The 20,507-nt window shown below is 46.5% G+C and overlaps 1 protein-coding gene across 1 annotated transcript; it reads left to right on the plus strand.

Annotated features, from left to right (window-relative positions):
- Window positions 1-28: 28 nt before the first annotated feature.
- On the plus strand, window positions 29-17,421 carry SLC25A20 (solute carrier family 25 member 20). Its single transcript, XM_045024920.1, has 9 exons — window positions 29-232; window positions 3,484-3,576; window positions 8,054-8,181; window positions 9,862-9,952; window positions 11,688-11,805; window positions 13,052-13,124; window positions 13,620-13,729; window positions 15,455-15,579; window positions 16,201-17,421. Exons 1-9 carry the CDS (start codon window positions 128-130, stop codon window positions 16,261-16,263), a joined length of 906 nt encoding a protein of 301 aa, XP_044880855.1. The 5' UTR covers window positions 29-127; the 3' UTR covers window positions 16,264-17,421.
- The last annotated feature ends 3,086 nt before the right edge of the window (window positions 17,422-20,507 follow it).

Below are 20,507 nucleotides of genomic sequence, written 5' to 3' on the forward strand. Positions count from 1 at the left end.
GCGAGGGCACCGCCCCGGCAGGCCAGTCCTCCACTGTCCCGCCATGCCTTGCGGCGCGGGACTGGGGTAAAGGTGAGCGCGAGGGTTCTGCGCAGGGCTCCGCCCCCGCCGAGCAGCTGCCGCGGCCATGGCGAAGCAGCCGCAGCCCATCAGCCCCGTGAAGAACTTCTTCGCCGGCGGCTTCGGCGGCGTCTGCCTGGTGTTCGTGGGGCACCCGCTGGACACCATCAAGGTGAGGGGGCCGCGCCGCGCCGCGGGAGGGGCGGGGAGTACTACAGCTCCCGGCCTGCACCGCGCGGGGGGAAAGGGGGAGTACTACAGCTCCCGGCCTGCACCGCGCGGGGGGGAAGGGGGAGTACTACAGCTCCCGGCCTGCACCGCGCGGGGGGGAAGGGGGAGTACTACGGCTCCCGGCCTGCACCGCGCTGGCGGGGAGGGAAGGGGGAGTACTACGGCTCCCGGCCTGCACCGCGCGGGGGGGGGCAGTACTACAGCTCCCGGCCTGCACCGCGCTGGCGGGGGGGAAAGGGGGAGTACTACGGCTCCCGGCCTGCCCCGCGCTGGCGGGGGGGGAAAGGGGGAGTACTACGGCTCCCGGCCTGCACCGCGCTGGCGGGGGGGGAAGGGGGAGCACTACGGCTCCCGGCCTGCCCCGCGCTGGCGGGGGGGGAAAGGGGGAGTACTACGGCTCCCGGCCTGCACCGCGCTGGCGGGGGGGAAAGGGGGAGTACTACGGCTCCCGGCCTGCACCGCGCTGGCGGGGAGGGAAGGGGGCGACCTACGGCTCCCGGCCTGCACCGCGCTGGCGGGGAGGGAAGGGGGAGTACTACGGCTCCCGGCCTGCACCGCGCTGGCGGGGAGGGAAAGGGGGAGTACTACGGATCCCGGCCTGCACCGCGCGGGGGGAAAGGGGGAGTACTACAGCTCCCGGCCTGCACCGCGCGGGGGGGGCAGTACTACGGCTCCCGGCCTGCACCGCGCTGGCGGGGAGGGAAGGGGGAGTACTACGGCTCCCGGCCTGCACCGCGCTGGCGGGGAGGGAAGGGGGAGTACTACGGCTCCCGGCCTGCACCGCGCTGGCGGGGAGGGAAAGGGGGAGTACTACGGCTCCCGGCCTGCACCGCGCGGGGGGAAAGGGGGAGTACTACAGCTCCCGGCCTGCACCGCGCTGGCGGGGAGGGAAGGGGGAGTACTACGGCTCCCGGCCTGCACCGCGCGGGGGGAAAGGGAGAGTACTACAGCTCCCGGCCTGCACCGCGCGGGGGGGCAGTACTACAGCTCCCGGCCTGCACCGCGCGGGGGGGGCAGTACAGCGGGGGGGCGGGGTATAACCCCTCCTAAGCTTGTCTCTTTCATCAACAGATATCGGGCCAATACAATGTATTGGCTCATCCACCTTGTGTGTCTAGGGAGTCCTGGTAGTTTCTAGTTTTGGCATGAAACCGCCTGGCCAGCCCGAAGGGTCCCGCTCTGGGCAGTGGAATCTAGTAGCGTCTGAGAGAGAGCTGGTAAAGATGCCAAAGTCCCTGTGTGCGTTAGGTAAAACTGACACTATGGGATTCACAAGACCAGGCAACCAGTTTTGAGAACATCTAGCCATGAGGGGTGTGCAGAGACTCTGGCAGAATTGTATCTGGATGTGGATGCTGCGTATCGTCCCCTCCCCCCCATTCTTATTGTATGAAAATGGGACTGACCTGAAAGCTTTGTGTTGTCTGACCTGTGATCTGTCCTACACACACAGTATTATCACAGGGCGTGACCTCTTATTTTGGCAGGAATATTTGCATCTAGTTTCTGGCAACTGTGGTAGTGCTTAGCATGCCTGTATCCTCTAGAATGATACGTGATCTCTGCAAATGTGTGAAGTCCTGCTGTTTTTGAGAAGCCCTTGGTTTCACCGGCTAACTCGGTCAATTTAAGGTGTACACTTCCTACCACACAGAGGCAGCACTGATGTGCCACTTACCATTAGCTCATGATATCAGTGATCCTGTTTTGTTAGAATTTCACAGGCTGATCATTATCACTTTATTTTAAAGGAGAGACATGAATGGGATATCTGGTACTCTTTGTTCTGTCACTTTGATAGTATATACAAGTGACTTTTTTTAAAAAGCGAAATTACTACACTAGCATATGAAGGCAACTCCACTTCGGTCTAAAATCATTTCCACTCTCAGCCTGTGGTAGCTGGAACTCCCTTGGCCTCCCTTCTGCCATTGAAATAAAAATGTCCCTAAGCTCACTTCTATGAGAGTGTGAACAGTTTCATTATGTTAGCGTGTGCGCGTGTCGGAGTGTTCTTTGTACCACTCTGTTTCAGGCACTCAGATGGCTCCCATTACCATAGTATGTGAGCACCTCACAAACGTTAATGTATTTATCCTCACAACACCCTGGTGAGGTAGGGAAGTGCCATTATCCCTGTTTTACATTTGGAGAACTGAGGCACAGAGAAACTAAATGACTTGCCAGAATCACAAAGGAAGTTTGTGGTAGAGCTGAGAATTGAACTTGGGTCTCAGGCTAGGCCCCTAACCACTGGCTCACCATTACTCTCAAAATGGGAGCATCCATCTGTTTAAACTATGTATTTGTTCCAATCTGTGTTTTGCTTGTCTTCATCTAGCCAGCGCGTTCATCTTAAGACACTCAGAAAAGTCCAGTTAGCATCCAGAAAAATCAGTGATGACTGGAAATCGAAACTCTTGTTCCAAAAAGCAGCTACAAATGGAGGGAAATTTGTGACCTTGAGCCCCAATAACTAATTGTTACATGTGTTTAAACACTGTTATGGCAAAGGAGCCTAGAACTTGAGAGGGGAAAGGTAGATAAAGAAGTAACTGAAGACCAGGAAACAGCAAAGCAGAGGTGTCCAAACTCTGCCCAACAGAAGGCTGCTTTGGTGACCTGCCATGAGCTAAAGGGATATACCTGATTGCATTGGGTCTCCTCTTTAATATAGACATCAGACCTGTGGCGAGTGCAACTTCCAGAGCATGATGGCCCATCGTGATGAGAGTGGGAAGCTTTTTGGAATGTAACAAGTATTTGTTCTGCATTATTGATCTACGGATTGATGAAACTGGACATGAGATGTTTCCTTTCCTTTTAATTATATTCTTTAATTTGAAGATAAATAAAACCAAGTTTCATTGGTGACCGTACTTGCATACTGAGTTTAGCAGATGGGGAAAGAGAGCAGTAGAAATGGCACTGGATCTCAGAAGTGCTTAAAGCAGCCACACTGCTCTTTAGAGAGTATTAACTTGAATTTAAATTAATATTGAAATAACTTAAGGTATTTGTGTTCTTTTTTAGATATTTACACAAGCTAAAATACTGATTTTTAACCCTTGTACCAATATTACAATGTCCAGTTATAATACCTATGACTTTAATATGGCTCTCTGGAACTAATCCTAAAAAAGTCATGTACCTTAAAAGAAAAAAACAAACTTTTTTTTTCTTGTTTTACAGGTCAGACTACAGACCCAACCAAAACCTCAGGCTGGGCAGCCTCCACTCTATTCTGGGACCTTTGACTGTTTCAGACAGACTCTCGTTAGAGAGGTACTGTATATTGGCACTTGCTATGCCTGCCAAAAATGCCAGTTGCTCATGTACGTCATTGGAGTGGAATTTTATGGGAATCTGGCCCCCTTGAGACTATAAAATTCTCAGGTTATCAATTCAAATGGTTCTAATCCAAATTTTTCATCACATTACGAAATTTGACAGAACTGGTAGAGGGAGAACATAATAATCTTTGGAATGTGTGATTTGATATATATGTTTGGGGTTTTTTTAAGTCAGCAATGTGGTGTTAATACCTAAAGTTCAAGGCTGTAATGAACATATTTTTCTTAAACTGTGGTGCCCAGAACTGGATACAGTGCTCCAGCTGAGGTCTCACTAGTGCTGAGCAGTTACCCCAGCATCTTGCATATGACACTCTTGTTAACACACTGGGGTGTATTAGCCTTTTTTGTAACTGCATCACGTTGTCTGGTATTCAGTTTGTGATCCATTATAACCCCCAGATCCTTTTTCAGCAACACTACCCTCTAGCCACTTACTCCTCATTTTGTAGCTGTACATGTGATATTTTCCTTCTTAAATGTACTACCTTGCACTTGTCTTTATAAAATTTTATTTGATGTCTTCTGTAAATCTTATAAGCACACTTTCCACTCCATTATCCAAGTCATTCATGAAAATATCGAATAGTACTGAACTCAGGACTGATCCCTGTGGGATCCCAATAGATATGTCATCCCAGTATGACAGTGAACCCTTGATATAGCTACTGTCTATCAACCACTTCATAGTAATTTTATCTCAATCAAACTTCTCCAGTTTGTTTATGAGAGTGTCATTTGGACTGTGTCAAAAGCCTTATTAAAATCAAGATATATCACATCTACAGTTTCCCTTCTATTTGCTAAGCCAGTAACCCTGTCAAAGAAGAAAATTAAGTTGGTATGGCATGATTTGGTTCTTGACACATCCATGCTAGGTATTCTTGTAACCCTATTATTCTCTAGGGGCATATAAATTGTTTAATAATTTTGCTCCAGTCTCTTTCTAGGTGTCCAAGTTTGGCTAACTAGTCTATAATAATGGCCCAGGTCCTCTTTGTTCCACTTGTTGAAGATAGGTACTATGTTTGCCTTTCACCAGTCCTCCATGAGTTCTCGAAGATCATTCCTAATGGTTCTGACATTGCTTTAGCTAGTTCCTTAAGGACCCAAGAATGGATTTCATGAGGCCCTACAATACATGAATACATGTAACTTACCTAACTATTCTCTAACCTGTTTTCCCCTATTTGGCCTGCTTTTCTCCCCCCCATTATATATGTCATATATTTGGTCACAATTAATCTTTTTAGCAAAGAGTGAAGCAAAACAGGCATCAAGAACCCTCAGGTGTTTAAAGTGATCCGTTATTAGCTCTTCTTCCCCACTAAGTAGAGAAACTATACTTCTTATTCATCTTTCTCTTGCTCCTCACGTATGTGTAAAATCTCCTCTTACCCCCTAGGAGGGGTCATGAAAGGCAATAACTCCTTTTGTGCAAAATCTCCCTATGTGCCTTTGCTATTTTGTACTCATCCTTAGCAATTTGTCTCTGTTTCCACTTCTTGTAGTAGTCGTTTTTGGAATTTCATATCATTAAAGAGTTCCCTATGGAGCCATACTGACCTCTTACTATTCTTGCTATTTTTCCTTTGCATTGGGGTAGTTTGCAGTTGTGCCTTTAATAGTGTCTGAGAAACTACCAACTCTCCTTAACTCTTTTTCCCCCACCCGCCTTACATTTTCTTCCCAGGTGCCCTTACCTCTCAGTTCTGACTTTGTTAATGGACTTCAGAAAAGCAGAGTTTGGCCTTATTCTGCTGCTCTCACTCCTTTTCCTTAGAATCATGAAATCTATCAGTTCATGTTCACTTTCACCCAAATTGCCTTTCACCTTCAGATTTTCCACCAATTCCTCCCTGCTAGTCGGAATTGAGTCTGAAATGGTTTGTCTGCCTGTTTATTTCATCTACCTTCTGAAACAAAGTTGTCCCCAGGACATTCTAAGAACTTGTTAGAAATGTTGCGTTTTGCCATATTACTTTTCCAATAGATGACTGGGGAGTTAGTCCCCCATGGCTATGGAATCTTGTGTTCATCTAGTTTGACTTTATGCATAACACAGGCCAGTGACTTTCACCCCAGTGACTCCTGCATCAAGCCCATATGTGTGGTTTTTAGAAAGGCATCTAGTCTCCATTTAGAGTCTAAGTGGTAAAGAATCCACTGTCCCCTTTGGTAAGTTGTGCCAGTGATTAATTACCCCCATTGTTAATAAATTGTCCATTCTATCTAGTGTGAATTAGTTAGCTTCAGCTTCCACCCATTAGATCTTGTTATCCCTTTGTCTGCCAAACTAAAGAGCACTGTGGTATAAGAAATCTCACTCCACACATGAACTTGTATTCTGTGATCAAGTCACTTCTTAACCTTGTCTTGGATAAACTAAATAGATTGAGCTTCGTAAGTCTCTCATGATAAGGGAGACTTTTCAGATGTCAAATAATTCATGTAGCTCTTCTCTGTACCTTTTCCATTTCTTCAATATCCTTCTTGAACACCAGAACTGGACACAGTATCCACTAGTGGTCTCACTACTGCTAAGTACAAAGGTAATCCTACCTCCCTACTCCTACTTCATGTTAACTGTTCTTGGCTGTATAAGCTAGTAAAGTCTTTCCTTTTTGGAGGCCCTCCTGGTATCCTCCTTGTGTGAGCTGGCCAAGCAGGACTTCCAAAGGTCTGTCTCACACGGAGTTTCTTGCACAGTGGAGTCCTACGTGGTTGCCAGCCAGTCATGCCTTTCAGTGTAAGGAAACATGTAAGAATGTGTTGAAATTATTAGGGCTGTCAAGCAATTAAAAAAAGTAAGCATGATTAAACAGATCACAAGATTAAAAGGATTGTGCCATTAATCACAGGATTAAACAATAATAGAATATCATTTATTTAAATATTTTTGATATTTTCAATTCCAACACAATACAAAGTGTACAGTGCTCACTTTATATTCTTTATTAGAAATATTTGCACTGTAAAGAATAAAATAGTATTTTTCAATACACCTAATACAAATACAGTAACTCGCTTAACATTGTAGTTATGTTACTGAAAAATGCTACTTTAAGCGAAATGATGTTAAGTGCATCCAATTTCCCCATAAGAATTAATGTGAGGGGGGGGGAATTAGGTTCCAGGGATTTTTATTTTTTTATTTTATTTTTTTGCTAGACAAAAGACATTCTATACACAGTATAAGTTTTAAACAAATATTTAATGCTGAACACAGCAATGATGATTGTGAGGCTTGGTTGAGGTGGTGGGGTTGGAGGGTGGGCTATTTCGCAGGGAATGCCTTGCTGCTAAATGATGAACTAGCACTTGGCTGAGCCCTCAAGGGTTAATACATTGTTGTTAATGTAGCCTCACACTCTATAAGGCAGCAAGAATGGAGGGAGGAGAGACAGCATGGCAGACAGAGACAAGGATGCACGGTGTGTGCATGTGTGAGAGAGAGAGAGAGAGAGATGTGCATTGCCCCTTTAAGTACGCTGACCCCATGCTAAGTACATTGCCTTTTTAAGTAGATCAGTAAGTTGAGACGGCAGCTGCTGCCATCAAGCTTCCTCCATCCTGAGCCCTGTCCTGTCAGTGGAGATGGGGTACAGGAGTGGGGGGAGGGGGACACCCTGACATGAGCACCCCTCTTTCCCCTTCCTCCCCTTCTGCACAGCAAGCAGGAGGCTCCCGGGAGCAGCTCCAAGGCAGAGGGCAGGAGCAGCACACAGCAGTCGGGGGAGGGACGCCTCAATTGCCTGGCAATTGATAGCCTGCTGGGCGGCTGCTGCACAGGAAACTTAGGGGGGCTGCCGGCTCACCCTGGTTCCAGGCCCCCCCAGCTAGCTCCAAGGGGCTGTTCTTTCTGCAAGCAGTGGACAAAGCAGGCGGCTGCCAAACTACGTTATAAGGGAGCATTGCACAACTTCAAACAAGCATGTTCTCTAATTGCTGGTCAATGTAACAAGGTTAACCGGGACGATGTTAAGTGAGGAGTTACTGTACTGTAGTGCAATCTCTCTTTATCATGAAAGCTGAACTTACAAATGTAGAATTACGTACCGAAAAAGAACTACACTAAAAAATAAAACAATGCAAAACTTTAGAGCCTACAAGTCTACTCGCGTGAGTGATTGGCCACGTTTGTTTACATTTGCAGGAGATAATGCTGGCTGCTTCTTGTTTACAATGTGTGACACACCCACACACCCTCTCTCTACCCCCCGCAGCCAGCCCTGGCATGAGTTCCCAACAGCCTCTCTGTATCACTGCAAAGCCCTTTCATTCATGCAGCTGGCCGCCTTTGCTGTGATCATCTTGTATAGTAACTTTATTTGCTGCTTGATGCAGTGAAATATTTATCCTCCTGAAGAATGCTGCATGAAACCTAAATAACCCGCTGTGTCTTGCAGGGAGTCCGAGGCTTGTATAAAGGAATGGCAGCTCCGATAATTGGAGTGACTCCCATGTTTGCTGTGTGCTTCTTTGGATTTGGTTTGGGGAAAAAACTCCAGCAGAGGAATCCTGATGACATTCTGACGTAAGTTCTGGATTGTTCAGATGCTTGGGATACCTTTTCTACGGCTCCCAGCCTGCTGTGTTGAATTACACGTTTGGTTGTAGTGTAAATGTGGCTCCTCTCTGGATTATAAATATATTTAAAAACAAACACTGGTGGTAGTAATACTCCTAAAAGCGTGGGACTGATAGCACAGGCTAAAAACAGACTGCAGGTGGGCAAGTACTGTGCAATTCCCTCCCTGTGCAGAAAGACAGTCATTAAAGAACAACTCAGTTGTAGCTGAATACCATATGTGTCACATAATGATAATGACTTAGAACAGCCTTGCTGTTAAGGGAAACTGAGTGGAAAGATTACATGTATAGTCACCTGACAGAGCCGGGAGTCACAAGACATGACCTTTCCTTCTTGCTAGTGGTACGTGGGACTCTCTCTGCATCCACTCTGTAGGTTAGGTTATTAATCACAGGAGTGTTTCTCTTCGTTACGGCTGAAGAGGCATTTCTACGATCGGCCTCTCTTTTCAGGCACACTGACCCTTCTGCAAAAATGACTTTTTGGAACAAAATTTCTCCTGCTCCGTTTTTGGTCCCATGTTGGAATTCTGTGGATGGCTGATAAAATCTTATGCATCTGTGACAGGTTATTTGTGAATGAGAAATTTTTTAATTAAAAAAAAAAGATTTTTGAAATGTTCAACTTGTCATAGACTTAGTCTCTAGTGAGGACCAGTGTGTAACACATCTGAAGAAATCTGGCTTAGGTGTTTGAAAATCCTGTACCACTCATGCATACTACTCATCCACTTGCTGGGGTTTCTAAGAGAAATAGCACTCCGGATGCACATATAATATACTTGTGTGTGCTTTTGCTCAAGAGCTTTGCTCACTCAACTGTTCCAAATCCATCTTGATTCTCTCAAGTTTTCTTATAAATCAAGAAATGGAAAGCTTGTTTCATATACTTGATTCCCATTGAACTCAATTGTTCAGTGCTTTACTGAATTGGGCCTTAGGACTTCTAGTTCTAGAGCAGTGCTTCTCAAACTCACTTGATTGTGTTCCCCTTCTTCGTGCCTGTAATTGCCTATGGTTCTCCTGCTCCCCCCCCATACATGCAGCAGCGCCCTGCCAGTAGCAGCACAGAAGTAAGGGTGGCAATGTGGGTGGATATTTGTCAGGATCACCTCTCACAGCAGACTTAGCACTCCATTGCCACCCTTCTGCACTGCTGCTGCCACCCCGAAGCTGACAGTCAGAGCCCTGCCAGGGCCTCCTGGTGAGGGATATGGGGAGCCCGGGCGGCAGGGCTCTGACTGTCAGCCCCGGGCGATGGGGCTCTACCTTTATCCCATCCCCCCTTCTCCCAGCTGTGCATGGCCCTTCTGTACAAGCCCCAGCCACCCAGGGACAACAGCGAGAGCCAAAAAGGGGAGGCACACAGCTCGGGCCCGCCAAATGACTCGGTCACACTCTGTATATTGTAGCATAAAACGTAAGCACATTGAGTAATAGGAAATACTATGAATGCACAGGAGCAGACGTATACTTGCTGAGGGAACCATACTTTTGGATTTCCAAACTTATACATTTAACTGTAATGTTGCATTGTTAAGTCCTTTCACACTGACTATATTAAATGCCATGTTTGTTGGATTATTTATCTTGGGATCTTTATTTTCCTGTGTTCTCTGCACAGATATCCCCAGCTGTTTGCTGCTGGCATGTTATCTGGAGTGTTCACAACAGCAATCATGGCTCCAGGAGAGAGGATCAAGTGCCTTTTACAGGTAAGACTTTGTGTGTGGAGGGGGAGAAATTCTCACCCTTTAATTTCAGGAGCATTGTCTGATTTAAAAAGCCCTTGCTAGGAAGATATAATTCCTCTAATTAGCATATTTACTCTGTATTGAATTTAGAAAGTGCCCCTTTCAGCAGGGCTGAGGCATAACTTGATGCGACTCTGTCATGGAGAAGCATTATACAGCTTCCCTCCCTGACAATCTGTTTGGTAAATACAACATGCACTCCTATATACACCATTCAGCATATATGCATCCTCACCCTAGGATACCAGCTGACTTCCTGGGCACTTCTGAAATCTAGAGAGTATCCTATCTTCTCATGTAAAACAAAGCCTTTATAGTAACAATCAGGTTCATGAAACTCTCTTGCATGATAAAGATTTTGCCCCTAGTTCCCTGGAATCCTTGTATGTAACAGAAGGACCTATTTCAAAAAATATATAAAACAAGCTATTATAAAACTAGTCTAGCGACCAGAAACTTTAAACCTGTCACACCCCTTGGTTTTTAAAACCCTGGCGGGAAATGCGAATTTGAACAAATGAAAATACTGTCTGTCCCAGACCTTCTGATCTCTACCCTGTCTCACGGTGACTGCTGTACTTAGTGTTTTAATGGATGTTAGATATTGATTCCAACATGCAAAGCATTATCACAGGACCTCTTTTATTAAAAAAACATGGTCTGAGTTCTATGAAATTTTCTTGGAGTCATCGTCAGTGTAAATCTGGAGTAACTTGACTGATTTCAGCTGAGTTATTTCAAACTTAAACTAGTGAAAATTCGGTAAGCATCGATTCTTAATTTGGCACGATCCAGCCAGTGCATGGTTCAGTAAACACCTATGGAAGCAAATCCTTTTCAATCTGGGTGGCAGAGAAATTTTAGTAAGTGTAAACTATGCAGTGGCTTAACACAAAGGGGAGTGTTTATTAGATCAGCAGTTCTCAAACTGTGGGTCGCGGCCCCCTTTGAATGGGGTCGCCAGGACTGGCTTAGATTTGCTGGGCCCTAGGGCTGAAGCCCAAGCTCCACTGCCCACTGGGGTTACGTTGGCCTATCAGCGTTTCTCATGTGCGGCCACCAGGGGTTTTTCTTGTGGCCACAGCCTCCTGGGCAGTGACTGGAGGGGGAGCAGCAGAGCCATAGACACCAGAGGAACAGACAGCCAGTGTGAGTTTCCCCACCTTTCCAGGGACAGTGGGGTTCAGGCTTCTGGTTTCAGCTCTAGGGTGGTGGGCTCTGTCCTCCGGCCACACGGCAGCCGGCTCCATCCAACGGCTTTAGACTCCGGCCCCAGCCCTGGGCTCACCGCCCAATCGCCCCGGTGCTGCCCCTGCCCCCTCGCTGCCAGCCTACTCGCTGCCCTATTCAAGGCTTAATTTGTCCTCGGCTTACCAGGGCTGAGTAAGTCTGTTGTCTGTTGTGAGTAAGTCTGTGGTATCTGTATGTTTGTTAATATCACTTTTTTCTAGCTATCAAGTCTGCTGCTATGAAAAGTGATATTAACAAACATACAAATATCACTTTTGCTAGCTAGTAAGATTGCTTCTGTGAAGTCATTAAAAAAGCGCCCCCCAACATGAAACATAACTAATGTACTTTGCTATTATCTTTAAATCCAGTAAGGAATACATACAACTATACATTATTTTTATTATTAAGCGTTCCAAATTACTATTTGGGTTATGCCTGCTAAACCATCACTTTAATTCTCCAGATCCAGGCTGCTTCAGGTGAAATTAAATACGGCGGCCCAATGGACTGTGCAAAACAGCTGTACCGTGAGGCTGGAATTCGAGGCATATACAAAGGAACCGTGCTCACCCTCATGAGAGGTAATTGGAGTAAATGTATTCTAATAGTACCCCTGCAGGAAGAGAAGCATCAGAACAAAACTGACCCAACATGGTAAATCTCACCCTGGGCCATTGAGCTTTGTTGTGCATCAGTTTCATGCGCTGCAGTTTTCACAGCTACCCCTGTGTCTCATGGGGATTGAGAATTGCAACTAGGATGTGTCGCAGTCTTGGTGGGGGTGGTGAGAGGAAGCGGACTAGAGGAGTACAAAAGGGAATGAGGGGAGGAAGGCTGGAAAGGGACACAAAGGGACTTGAGAGGTAAAGACCAATCAAATCCAAGACGCAGAAGGCTATGATAGACTTCCAGGATGGGCAAGGGATGATGGGTCTGGGGAAAGAAGCCGAGAGGCAGAGAAGAAAAAAGAGGAAGCATTTTCTTAACTTTGGGATGCGGTTTGTACTTGAGACTCCCAGTCTGTGATGGTCAATTGGATTGGTTAATGAATTATTCTTTGTCCCAGCTTGAAAGTGTTGTTGGTTTGTTCACTCATTTTTGGTGTGGAGGAAAAATACCTTGTGTGTCCATCATGTTCCTTTCCCTCTCTGTTTTTTTAAAGGCACCTATATTGAACAAATTAAAGCCCCATGGGTCAGGTTAGAAATATGTTTGGATGCTTTCTCCCCTGAATGAGGTTAAAATACGCCCCATCTGGGGGCAGTGATTTCACCTGAGCATCCTCAAATAGAGAAACTGTAGGATTGTAACAGCTAGCAGCATGGACAACATGCCTGACACAACTGGTTGTCTGATCCTAGCCATGGGCTTGAGCATTGGCTGCGTGAGGATATAAAAAAGCAGAAAGTTTGGTTGGAACAAACTGGCTGTGAACATGTCACAAGTCTACTGAGAGACTGGCTTAATCTGCCCAGTCTCCAGTTTGGGGAGCTTAGACCTGTCTCGTAGTCAAGGTAACAATGTGACTGGAAGGGCTGGTGACTCAGGGGTTCAGGAATAAGTGTTTCTGCAGCCATGCCCCTGTTCTTGCTGCTCCATCCAGAGAGACAGCCGTTTGCGCTGGAAGGCTCAGAAAGGGAACTTAGTGGTACTTGATGGCATTGCTGAGGCTGGTGCAGAACAGTCCCAAAGGTTGGCAGCTGATGTGAGCCCAGAGCTTCCCCTTAGGGGTGAAAACTTCCTTTCCTCTCTTTTTCCCCTGCTTGCAGAGGCGATCAGGTGTCAATCTCCTACTTCTCTTAGTCTCTTTGTTGTTCTCCCAACTAGATGTTCCAGCCAGTGGAATGTACTTCATGACGTATGAATGGCTGAAAAACATTCTGACCCCTGAGGGGAAGAGGTTAGTTAAATCCTAAATCAGGGTAATGCTGACTTTCTCCAGACACTTCCAGTCAATTTCTCCTGCTAAGCAAATGAGAGCAAAATCACCAGAGTAGTGTCTTCTGTGATTGCTGAGGAGTTTGCTGTCAGTGGCTTTCCCATCGAGATGACTCATCTCACTGTGGGATTGGATTGATTGTTGGATGGTATTTGAAGCACTCCTCTTAATGGCACAATTAGAAAAGCATTCAGTGTGAGATGCACCCTGTGTCCCTGCTGTGTGCTAAAAGCTGGTCTTTCAGGCATCCTTGTCATGCTGCAAGTATGAGAGAGCAATAAGAGTTGAGCCTTTCCCGTGGAGAGACAGCACATTATGGCCACAAGTTTCTCTGAATTCCTACAGTGGCTGCTGTCACGCCGGGTCTGTACCATTGTAATGTCTTATCTCTCAGCCAAGCTGCCTTTCTGGTCTTAGTTTAAAGATAGACACCTTTTCAATTCAATATTTCTGCAGTGTCAGTGACCTCAGCGTGCCTAGGATTCTCTTTGCCGGGGGTATGGCAGGGATCTTCAACTGGGCTGTTGCCATCCCTCCAGATGTGCTGAAATCCCGCTTCCAGACTGGTGAGTCAGATGTCAGCCGTGTAAGAGCTCCACAAGATGGAGCATTTCTGTGGGCCGGGTGGACAATCCAATAGAGAAGCTTACGGCTGGGCAGAATTTTAGAAAGTAGGCAGTGTGGCCTAGCTCCTACAGCACTAGACTGGGACTCAGGAGACCTGGGTTCTATTTCCAGCTCTGCTACAGGTTTACTGGGTGACTTTGAGCAAGTTACTTCATCTGTGCCCTCGTGTGTAAAATGATATATCCTTTGCAAAGTTCTCGGAGAGCTGTGCTGAAAGGTGCTGTAGAAGAGCTGGATGGTATTTATTACAAATATGCCCCTATTGAAAGTGCTTAATCATTTCAGATAAGACTGGGCACACTTGCATCGGTTCAGACAGGTGATATTGAAAATAAAATCACAGTGGAGCAGGGAACACCATAGCTATGCGTGTGTCTCACAATCCATTGCTTTGTGACTGGCAAATCTGCAGACCTCATGGAAATATCTGCAGTCTGTGCTCCACAGAATTGCAGTAGGGACAGCCCAGACACTTGGGGTACTGGGCTCCAGCAATGGCTGCCGTTAAGGTTCTGGTTGATTCCTTCGGCATTCCTCCCAGAGGAATATTCCTGTACAACAGAGCTCTGCAGCAGCCTCTAGCAGGACTATCCTCTGGCTCTGCCTTGCATTGACAAGATCCCTGTATCTTCTCTGTCGCGCATCAAGGACATAGGCAGAGCTTCTCTCCCAGTGCGTCCAACAGTGGTTGCTGATACAGGAAAATCCTTTTGTTTGCTGTGTAACTTAGCTTCTGTGATGCTCCAGACCAAGGGAGCAAAACCTGAATGGGATATAGTAGAATATTGCAGCCCCTGCTCTACTGAGTCACTTTCCAAAAGTTGTTTGTGACTCTGGAGGGTTAGTCTGGAGTAGCTGGTCAAGGGCCCCGTAATGGTAATACTTTCCAGTGGTATGTCACATGATTAGGTAATTTGTTCCTATAAAATCACTTTCCTCAAACACCTGGCCAGATCTGTGTAACATCAGCATTAAAATGGAGCCTGTAGTTTTCACTGGAAAACCACTGCCATTCCTGGCTCTAGTGTGTGGGAGGAGATTCTTTGTGAGAACAGACCAGCGTTGTTTCTTGCAAACCAGCTTTATTGATTGATGCACCACTGACTCTCCACCCTGCCGATGCTGTTGGCGTGACCAGCAGTAATAACGCTAGATTGAAGCTCCAAGTTTTCTAACCCTTCGCTTAAGTTCCTCTTTTTTTTTCTTTTCTTTTCTTTTCCCCCCAGATGACCTGATTATTATTTAAAATCATTACAGTGCTGGTGAGCACATGGCGCCTGCTCACTGGGTCTTTGTTGGAGTTGTCAGTGACGTACTAGACTGAAAGGGGGGAAGGATAGCTTAGCAGGCCAATGCGCACACCACTAAACCCAGGGTTGTGAGATCAGCCCTTGAGGGGACCATTTAGGGACCTGGGGCAAAAGTCAGTCCTTGGCCCTGCTAGTGAAGGCAAGGGGCTGGACTCGATGACCTTTCAAGGTCCCTTCCAGTTCTGTAGATCGGTATATCTCCATATAATGAAAATAAATAAATAGTCTTTTGAAATCATTTGTTACTTGGAAAATAATGGTATGAATTACAGTGGAAGGCCACAGTGTAACCATTAAAGTCTCAGCCGGCTGCATTCCCAAATCATAGATGCCATGTTCTGCTTCTGTCAACAGCTGCTCCAGGGAAGTATCCTAATGGCTTTAGAGATGTGCTGAGGGAGCTTATCAGAGAGGAAGGAGTCTCATCCCTATACAAAGGGTTCACAGCCGTTATGATAAGGGCCTTTCCCGCTAACGCAGTAAGTAAACCGTGATGTCTAGTGGGCTGCAGGGAGCTGGCTACTTGCACCCTAAATACCTAGTTGGGTGTAAAGGAGGCAGTTAACTCTGATTCCAGACTGTTTGACTGTTGTATTATCTCACTAGTGCTGCTTACGTTAGAGCGCACACCCTTGGTGTGGTATGGTCTGGGGGATCTGTTTCCAAGCTTTTAAAATACTGGCTCAAATCTGTGTAGCTGGGAAACTAAAGTAGGCTGTAGGGATAGCGCTAACAGGAATAGGGTCACAGGCTTTGCACTAAACCCCTCTTGGTGTTAGCAGATGCGTAGAACTGTTAGTTTGTTCTAACGCAAGTGCCAGCATTTTGAATGGCTAGATTGAATCTGCACCTGTTTTAAATGGAAGGATCTAACAAATGACACTGAAGATCAGAAATTCTGCCTCTGCTATAGAGGGACCCAGTTATGTCATTACTTCCAGTTCAAGATCAGTCATGTCGGGGGGAGGAGGGGCGGGAACAAACCATGTTTGGGGTTTATAATGCTGCTGTACCCTTCAGCTTTGAGAAGACCTTTTCCAAACACTCCAGCTTTGTGTGCCTAAGGCTCATCTGATCCTCGTGTTCTGTGTCTGTTCCAGGCCTGTTTCCTTGGTTTTGAAGTTGCTATGAAGTTCCTTAACTGGATTGCACCAAGTCTGTGAAGACTAGGAAATGTCCTCCTGGGACAAGAAAAAAAGACCATGGTGATGGATTTAAGGGTGACTTGAGAAACCATAGGAATTATTAGTTTTCTAATCCCAATTGCCTTACTCACATCCTCTGGATGGTATAATAGTGAACCTTGAGCCATAACTCTGATGTAGAGTTTTCATGAGGAATGGGAAGTATGAGTACACTTACCTTCTGAGCCAAATGCACCATAGCAGTGATGCTGCTAATAGACACTTATCGCTACTGCACTGAGAGTCCCTAAGTACTTCCTCTGGAAGAAGGGGAGACTCTTAATTTCTTTCTTTGTTTACTGAAGAATCAATTAGTGCTGAAAATCTTTCGAAATTGTAATTACCAGCCAGTGTGCACTTAATTCTCAGGATATCGCTTAACACTTTATTGCCAATGTTGAGGTGAGACACTATTTTCCGTCAGTTATAGATAGTCTGATCAGCTGTTAGCATGTTGATGGTGCCTTTGTTTTATGTGCACGTAATGAGGGGCAATATGGAACAGAAGAGATTATAGCTAAAAAAATCCTAATTCTGGGCAGAGGGGGCAGGGAGGGATTCTAAAGCATTATGGAGGACTTTGTATGGTGACCACCTTGAACCGATGAAAGGTGCACTGTCGAACTAAGAGTTAAAGTGAATTACGCCCAACTTCCTTGACTAAGCACTGCTAACCCGGTTGGCGGGGGCATTCAGCAGAGAAACAAGTTCTAACTGATCTCATTTCTCTGCAAAATCCTCTTTCCCCCTCTGAAATCCCTTTGATATTTACTGATTCACTGATTATATCCAGAACACAACTTCACAAATACCATATGATTCATTGCAATCTGTGCTATATCTGATGTCCCTGAATGATGCATTCTGGGAGATGGTGACCTAGGAAGTACAGAGTGGATTTCAAAGTGGGAGAAGACTTAAACTTATTTTGGTGCTGAATTCCCTCCATGGCTTCCTTAATGGGGACAGTCAGCGTCTGGCTCCTCAGCTCAGCTCAAGAGATCTTGTTAAACATAACAAATTTTGAGTTGACACGATTGATGCAAGGGACAGGCAAGACAGTCTGTAACCTGTTCCAGTTGTGATTAAATGATCCTATTTTATCAGGACTCAATAAAGTTTGCTGCTGCTCAGCTAGAATGTTTGCTTGTGGTTTTGTGCGCTCTGTATTTTGGTGCATGATTAGCATATGCAAAGGGCATACAAATATTCCCTTACACTTTGTTCGGAGATCTGCCTCCCTTAAAGTCCTGCAGACAACTTGCGTATGGATGGGTAGCCTGTCTTTGGTGGTGGTAATTCTATGCCTCTCAACCTATAGACCTGCCCCTCTCTGATACAAGCCACTGAAATGTGTGACAAATGGCTGAAATGGGCAACACCTGAGGGTTTTTTTGTTGTGTGTGGTGCCACCACTGCTAGGTTAAAATGTTTTTTTAAGGCTATTTTCTCACAGTGGGATGCAAACAGGTGTGTGGGGGGGGGAGGGGAATTGGGTTAGGGAGAAGATCCCTGCCTAGATTCCTCAGGAGGCACCCAGGGAAGTGAGGGCTGGGGAATGAGGAGTTGTCCCTAACCAGGCCCACTAAGGATGCTTTCCATTAATGAGGCTGTCCCTGCCAGGCTGCCCCCCAAGGATGTTCTTTCACCTGCTACGGCACCAGCAGCTCAGGACCCTGCTCCTCGCTCCCTTTCTCTTGGAAGGAGCAGAGAGGAATCATCCAGCTGCTTCGTGTTACTCTTTGTTTCCCCAGAAGCTGAGGGAGCAAGGTGTTTGTTTTGTTTACATGGGTGGGGAGGACAGAGTGGATCCTCCCACTGTTTGAAGAGCCCCACAACTCAGGACTACCTCCACTTCCCCCTCCAACCCTGGATGCTCTCTCCCCTCCCCAAAATATCTTGCCAGTTCTTCCACCCTAGGAGCCTCTCTGCTCCTTGGAAGAGAGAAGGGGAAGCAAGAGGCCCAGAGCTGCTGAGGAAGGTGAATATGGCGCTGCTGCTCCCTGTCCTGCCATACGCTGCCTGTGAGCGTGACTGTGCACTATCCTGTGACACGTTCAGTTTCATACACTTGAGATCTGGTTAACCCAGCTGCTTCTGAGACAACTCAGATCAGTAAAATCAGTAACTTTAATGATCTCCTGTGAGTGATGCGGGTTTAGCCAAGTTCTAACAGACGTTGCTAGCTAAGCCCTATATGCTTACTGGAACTCTTACAGCAAAAGGCTGTAGATCAGGTTCACTTTCCATTGTTGCCGATGACCCTTTGAACCTAGATTTGCTAAGGATCATCATGTAGTTACTAACCCCAGGCACCACTGATTAATGATTAAAAACATTTGCATATGCAGAATGGCAGACTCACTCCTTGCACAAGGCTCTGTGCAGGTTTATACTGTCTGTGCTGCTTCCCTGGGTGTGAGCAAGAAGAACAAACTGTGAATGTTTCAGTAAATATTTATTGACCAAACTGCTGGTTCTTGGTTCCCTGTGCTGGGAGCCTGTCCTAGAGCAGTTCAGATCCTGCCTTTACTTCCCTAATATTTATTTGCTGGAAGCTGCCCTCCTCCTCTCTCTCTCCAGCCTTTTATATGTTTAAGGAATTCTGAAGTTGGATTAATCCTTTAAATATGTTCCCTCTCCCCTGGGAGACTGGAGACAAGTGAATTAATTTTCAATCCCTTACCTGCCCCTAACTCCTTGCTTGAGCTACACCACAACCAGCTAAAATTATTGAAAAGGGGGTTCAGCTGGGTCTAGTTAAGGTCCCTTGCAATTAGGTTAAGCTAACAAATGGCCATACTGGGTCAGACCAAAGGTCCATCCACCCCCTTACCCTATCTTCCAACAGTGGCCAATGTCAGGTGCCCCAGAGGGAATGAACAGAACAGGGAATCATCAAGTGATCCATCCCCTGTTGCCCAGTCCCAGCTTCTGGCAAACAGGCTAGGGACACAATTCCTGCCCATGCTGGCTAATAGCCATTGATGGACCTGTCCTCCATGAATTTAGCTAGTTATTTTTTGAACCCTGTTATAGTTGTGGCCTTCACAACATCCTCTGGCAAGGAGTTCCACAGGCTGGTTACGCCTGACAAGCCTTTGGCTACGTCTACACTACCTGCCAGATCAGCAGGTAGCGATTGATCTATCGGGGATCGATTTATCGCATGTAGTGTAGACACAATCAATTGACCCCCGATCGCTCTCTTGTCAACTGCTGAACTCCAGCAGTGCAAGAGGCGGAAGCAAAGTTGATGGGGGAGCAGCGGACGTCGATCCACCGTCGCGAGGACGCGAAGTAAGAAATTTTAACTTGATCTAAGATATGTTGACTTCAGCTATGCTATTCTCATAGCTGAAGTTGTGTGTCTTAGATCGATTTCCCCCCCCCACCAGCGTAGACCAGGCCTTAGAGTTTCCTCAGGCCTAACCCCCACTTAGGCTTCTGGCTCTATGCCAATTGCTTCCAGACAATTGCCTGCCAGTTCCTGGCCTGAGGCAATGTTTGAGATGCTTCCTCCCATGCTGAGGGAGGAAGTATGGCTAAGAACTGGCTCTTCCCAGATTCCCCATCTGCCCCACTTACTAGCAGGCAGAGACCTGTCCCACTCCTTGCTACAGCAGCATTTAGTGGCCTGGGTAAACCCTACTCCTGGGCATTAGCTAGTGTGGCAATGTACAGTCTTGTGCAATTCTTCAATAGCATTTTGGACAAGGCTGGTTTGAAATGTTTCCTCAGATGGACAATAATATTGTCTGCTAATTCCTTAATACAAGGACTGGCTCTTTGCTTTCCTGAGTGTGTAGCCAGCCAGAGATAGGGCCCCTTCCTTTGTGACAGAAACTGCCTGTTTGAAATATTTGTGAAAGGAACAGGGCACAAGGCAATTAAGAGTAGGAGTCACTCTTGAAGTTTCTCATTAACTTCTGCAAAAGGAACCTGTCTGCTAGTGTTGTTTTAACCTAGGTGTTTAGGATTCCGAGAGGGATTCTGAGCATTTCCCCCGCGGTTAGAAATGGGGGACTGTAGCGAGTCGGTGTGGCTTCCCTCCTGTCCAGCAGAGGGCGCCCCCTCCCAGAAGCCCAGCTGGGCTGACCCACCACTTCCTGTCCCCGCCCCCCGGAAGTCAAGGGGCGGGACAGGAAGTAGAAAAGGAGGACGCCAAAGCTCAGTCAGGGGCCAGCCACCGCCGGGAGCAGACGTGCCGGCAGGAGCTCCAG

The sequence above is a fragment of the Mauremys mutica genome, chromosome 7 (genome assembly GCF_020497125.1).
Source record: "Mauremys mutica isolate MM-2020 ecotype Southern chromosome 7, ASM2049712v1, whole genome shotgun sequence".
In the NCBI taxonomy this organism is placed as follows: domain Eukaryota; kingdom Metazoa; phylum Chordata; order Testudines; family Geoemydidae; genus Mauremys; species Mauremys mutica.

What these genes read in the sequence shown, in the direction of transcription:
- SLC25A20 (XM_045024920.1), top strand. Translation starts at nt 128, where the DNA reads ATGGCGAAGCAGCCGCAGCCCATCAGCCCCGTGAAGAACTTCTTCGCC. An exon ending in ACCCGCTGGACACCATCAAG is followed by an intron (nt 233 to 3,483) that starts GTGAGGGGGCCG and finishes CTTGTTTTACAG; the next exon opens with GTCAGACTACAGACCCAACC. An exon ending in GACAGACTCTCGTTAGAGAG is followed by an intron (nt 3,577 to 8,053) that starts GTACTGTATATT and finishes TGTGTCTTGCAG; the next exon opens with GGAGTCCGAGGCTTGTATAA.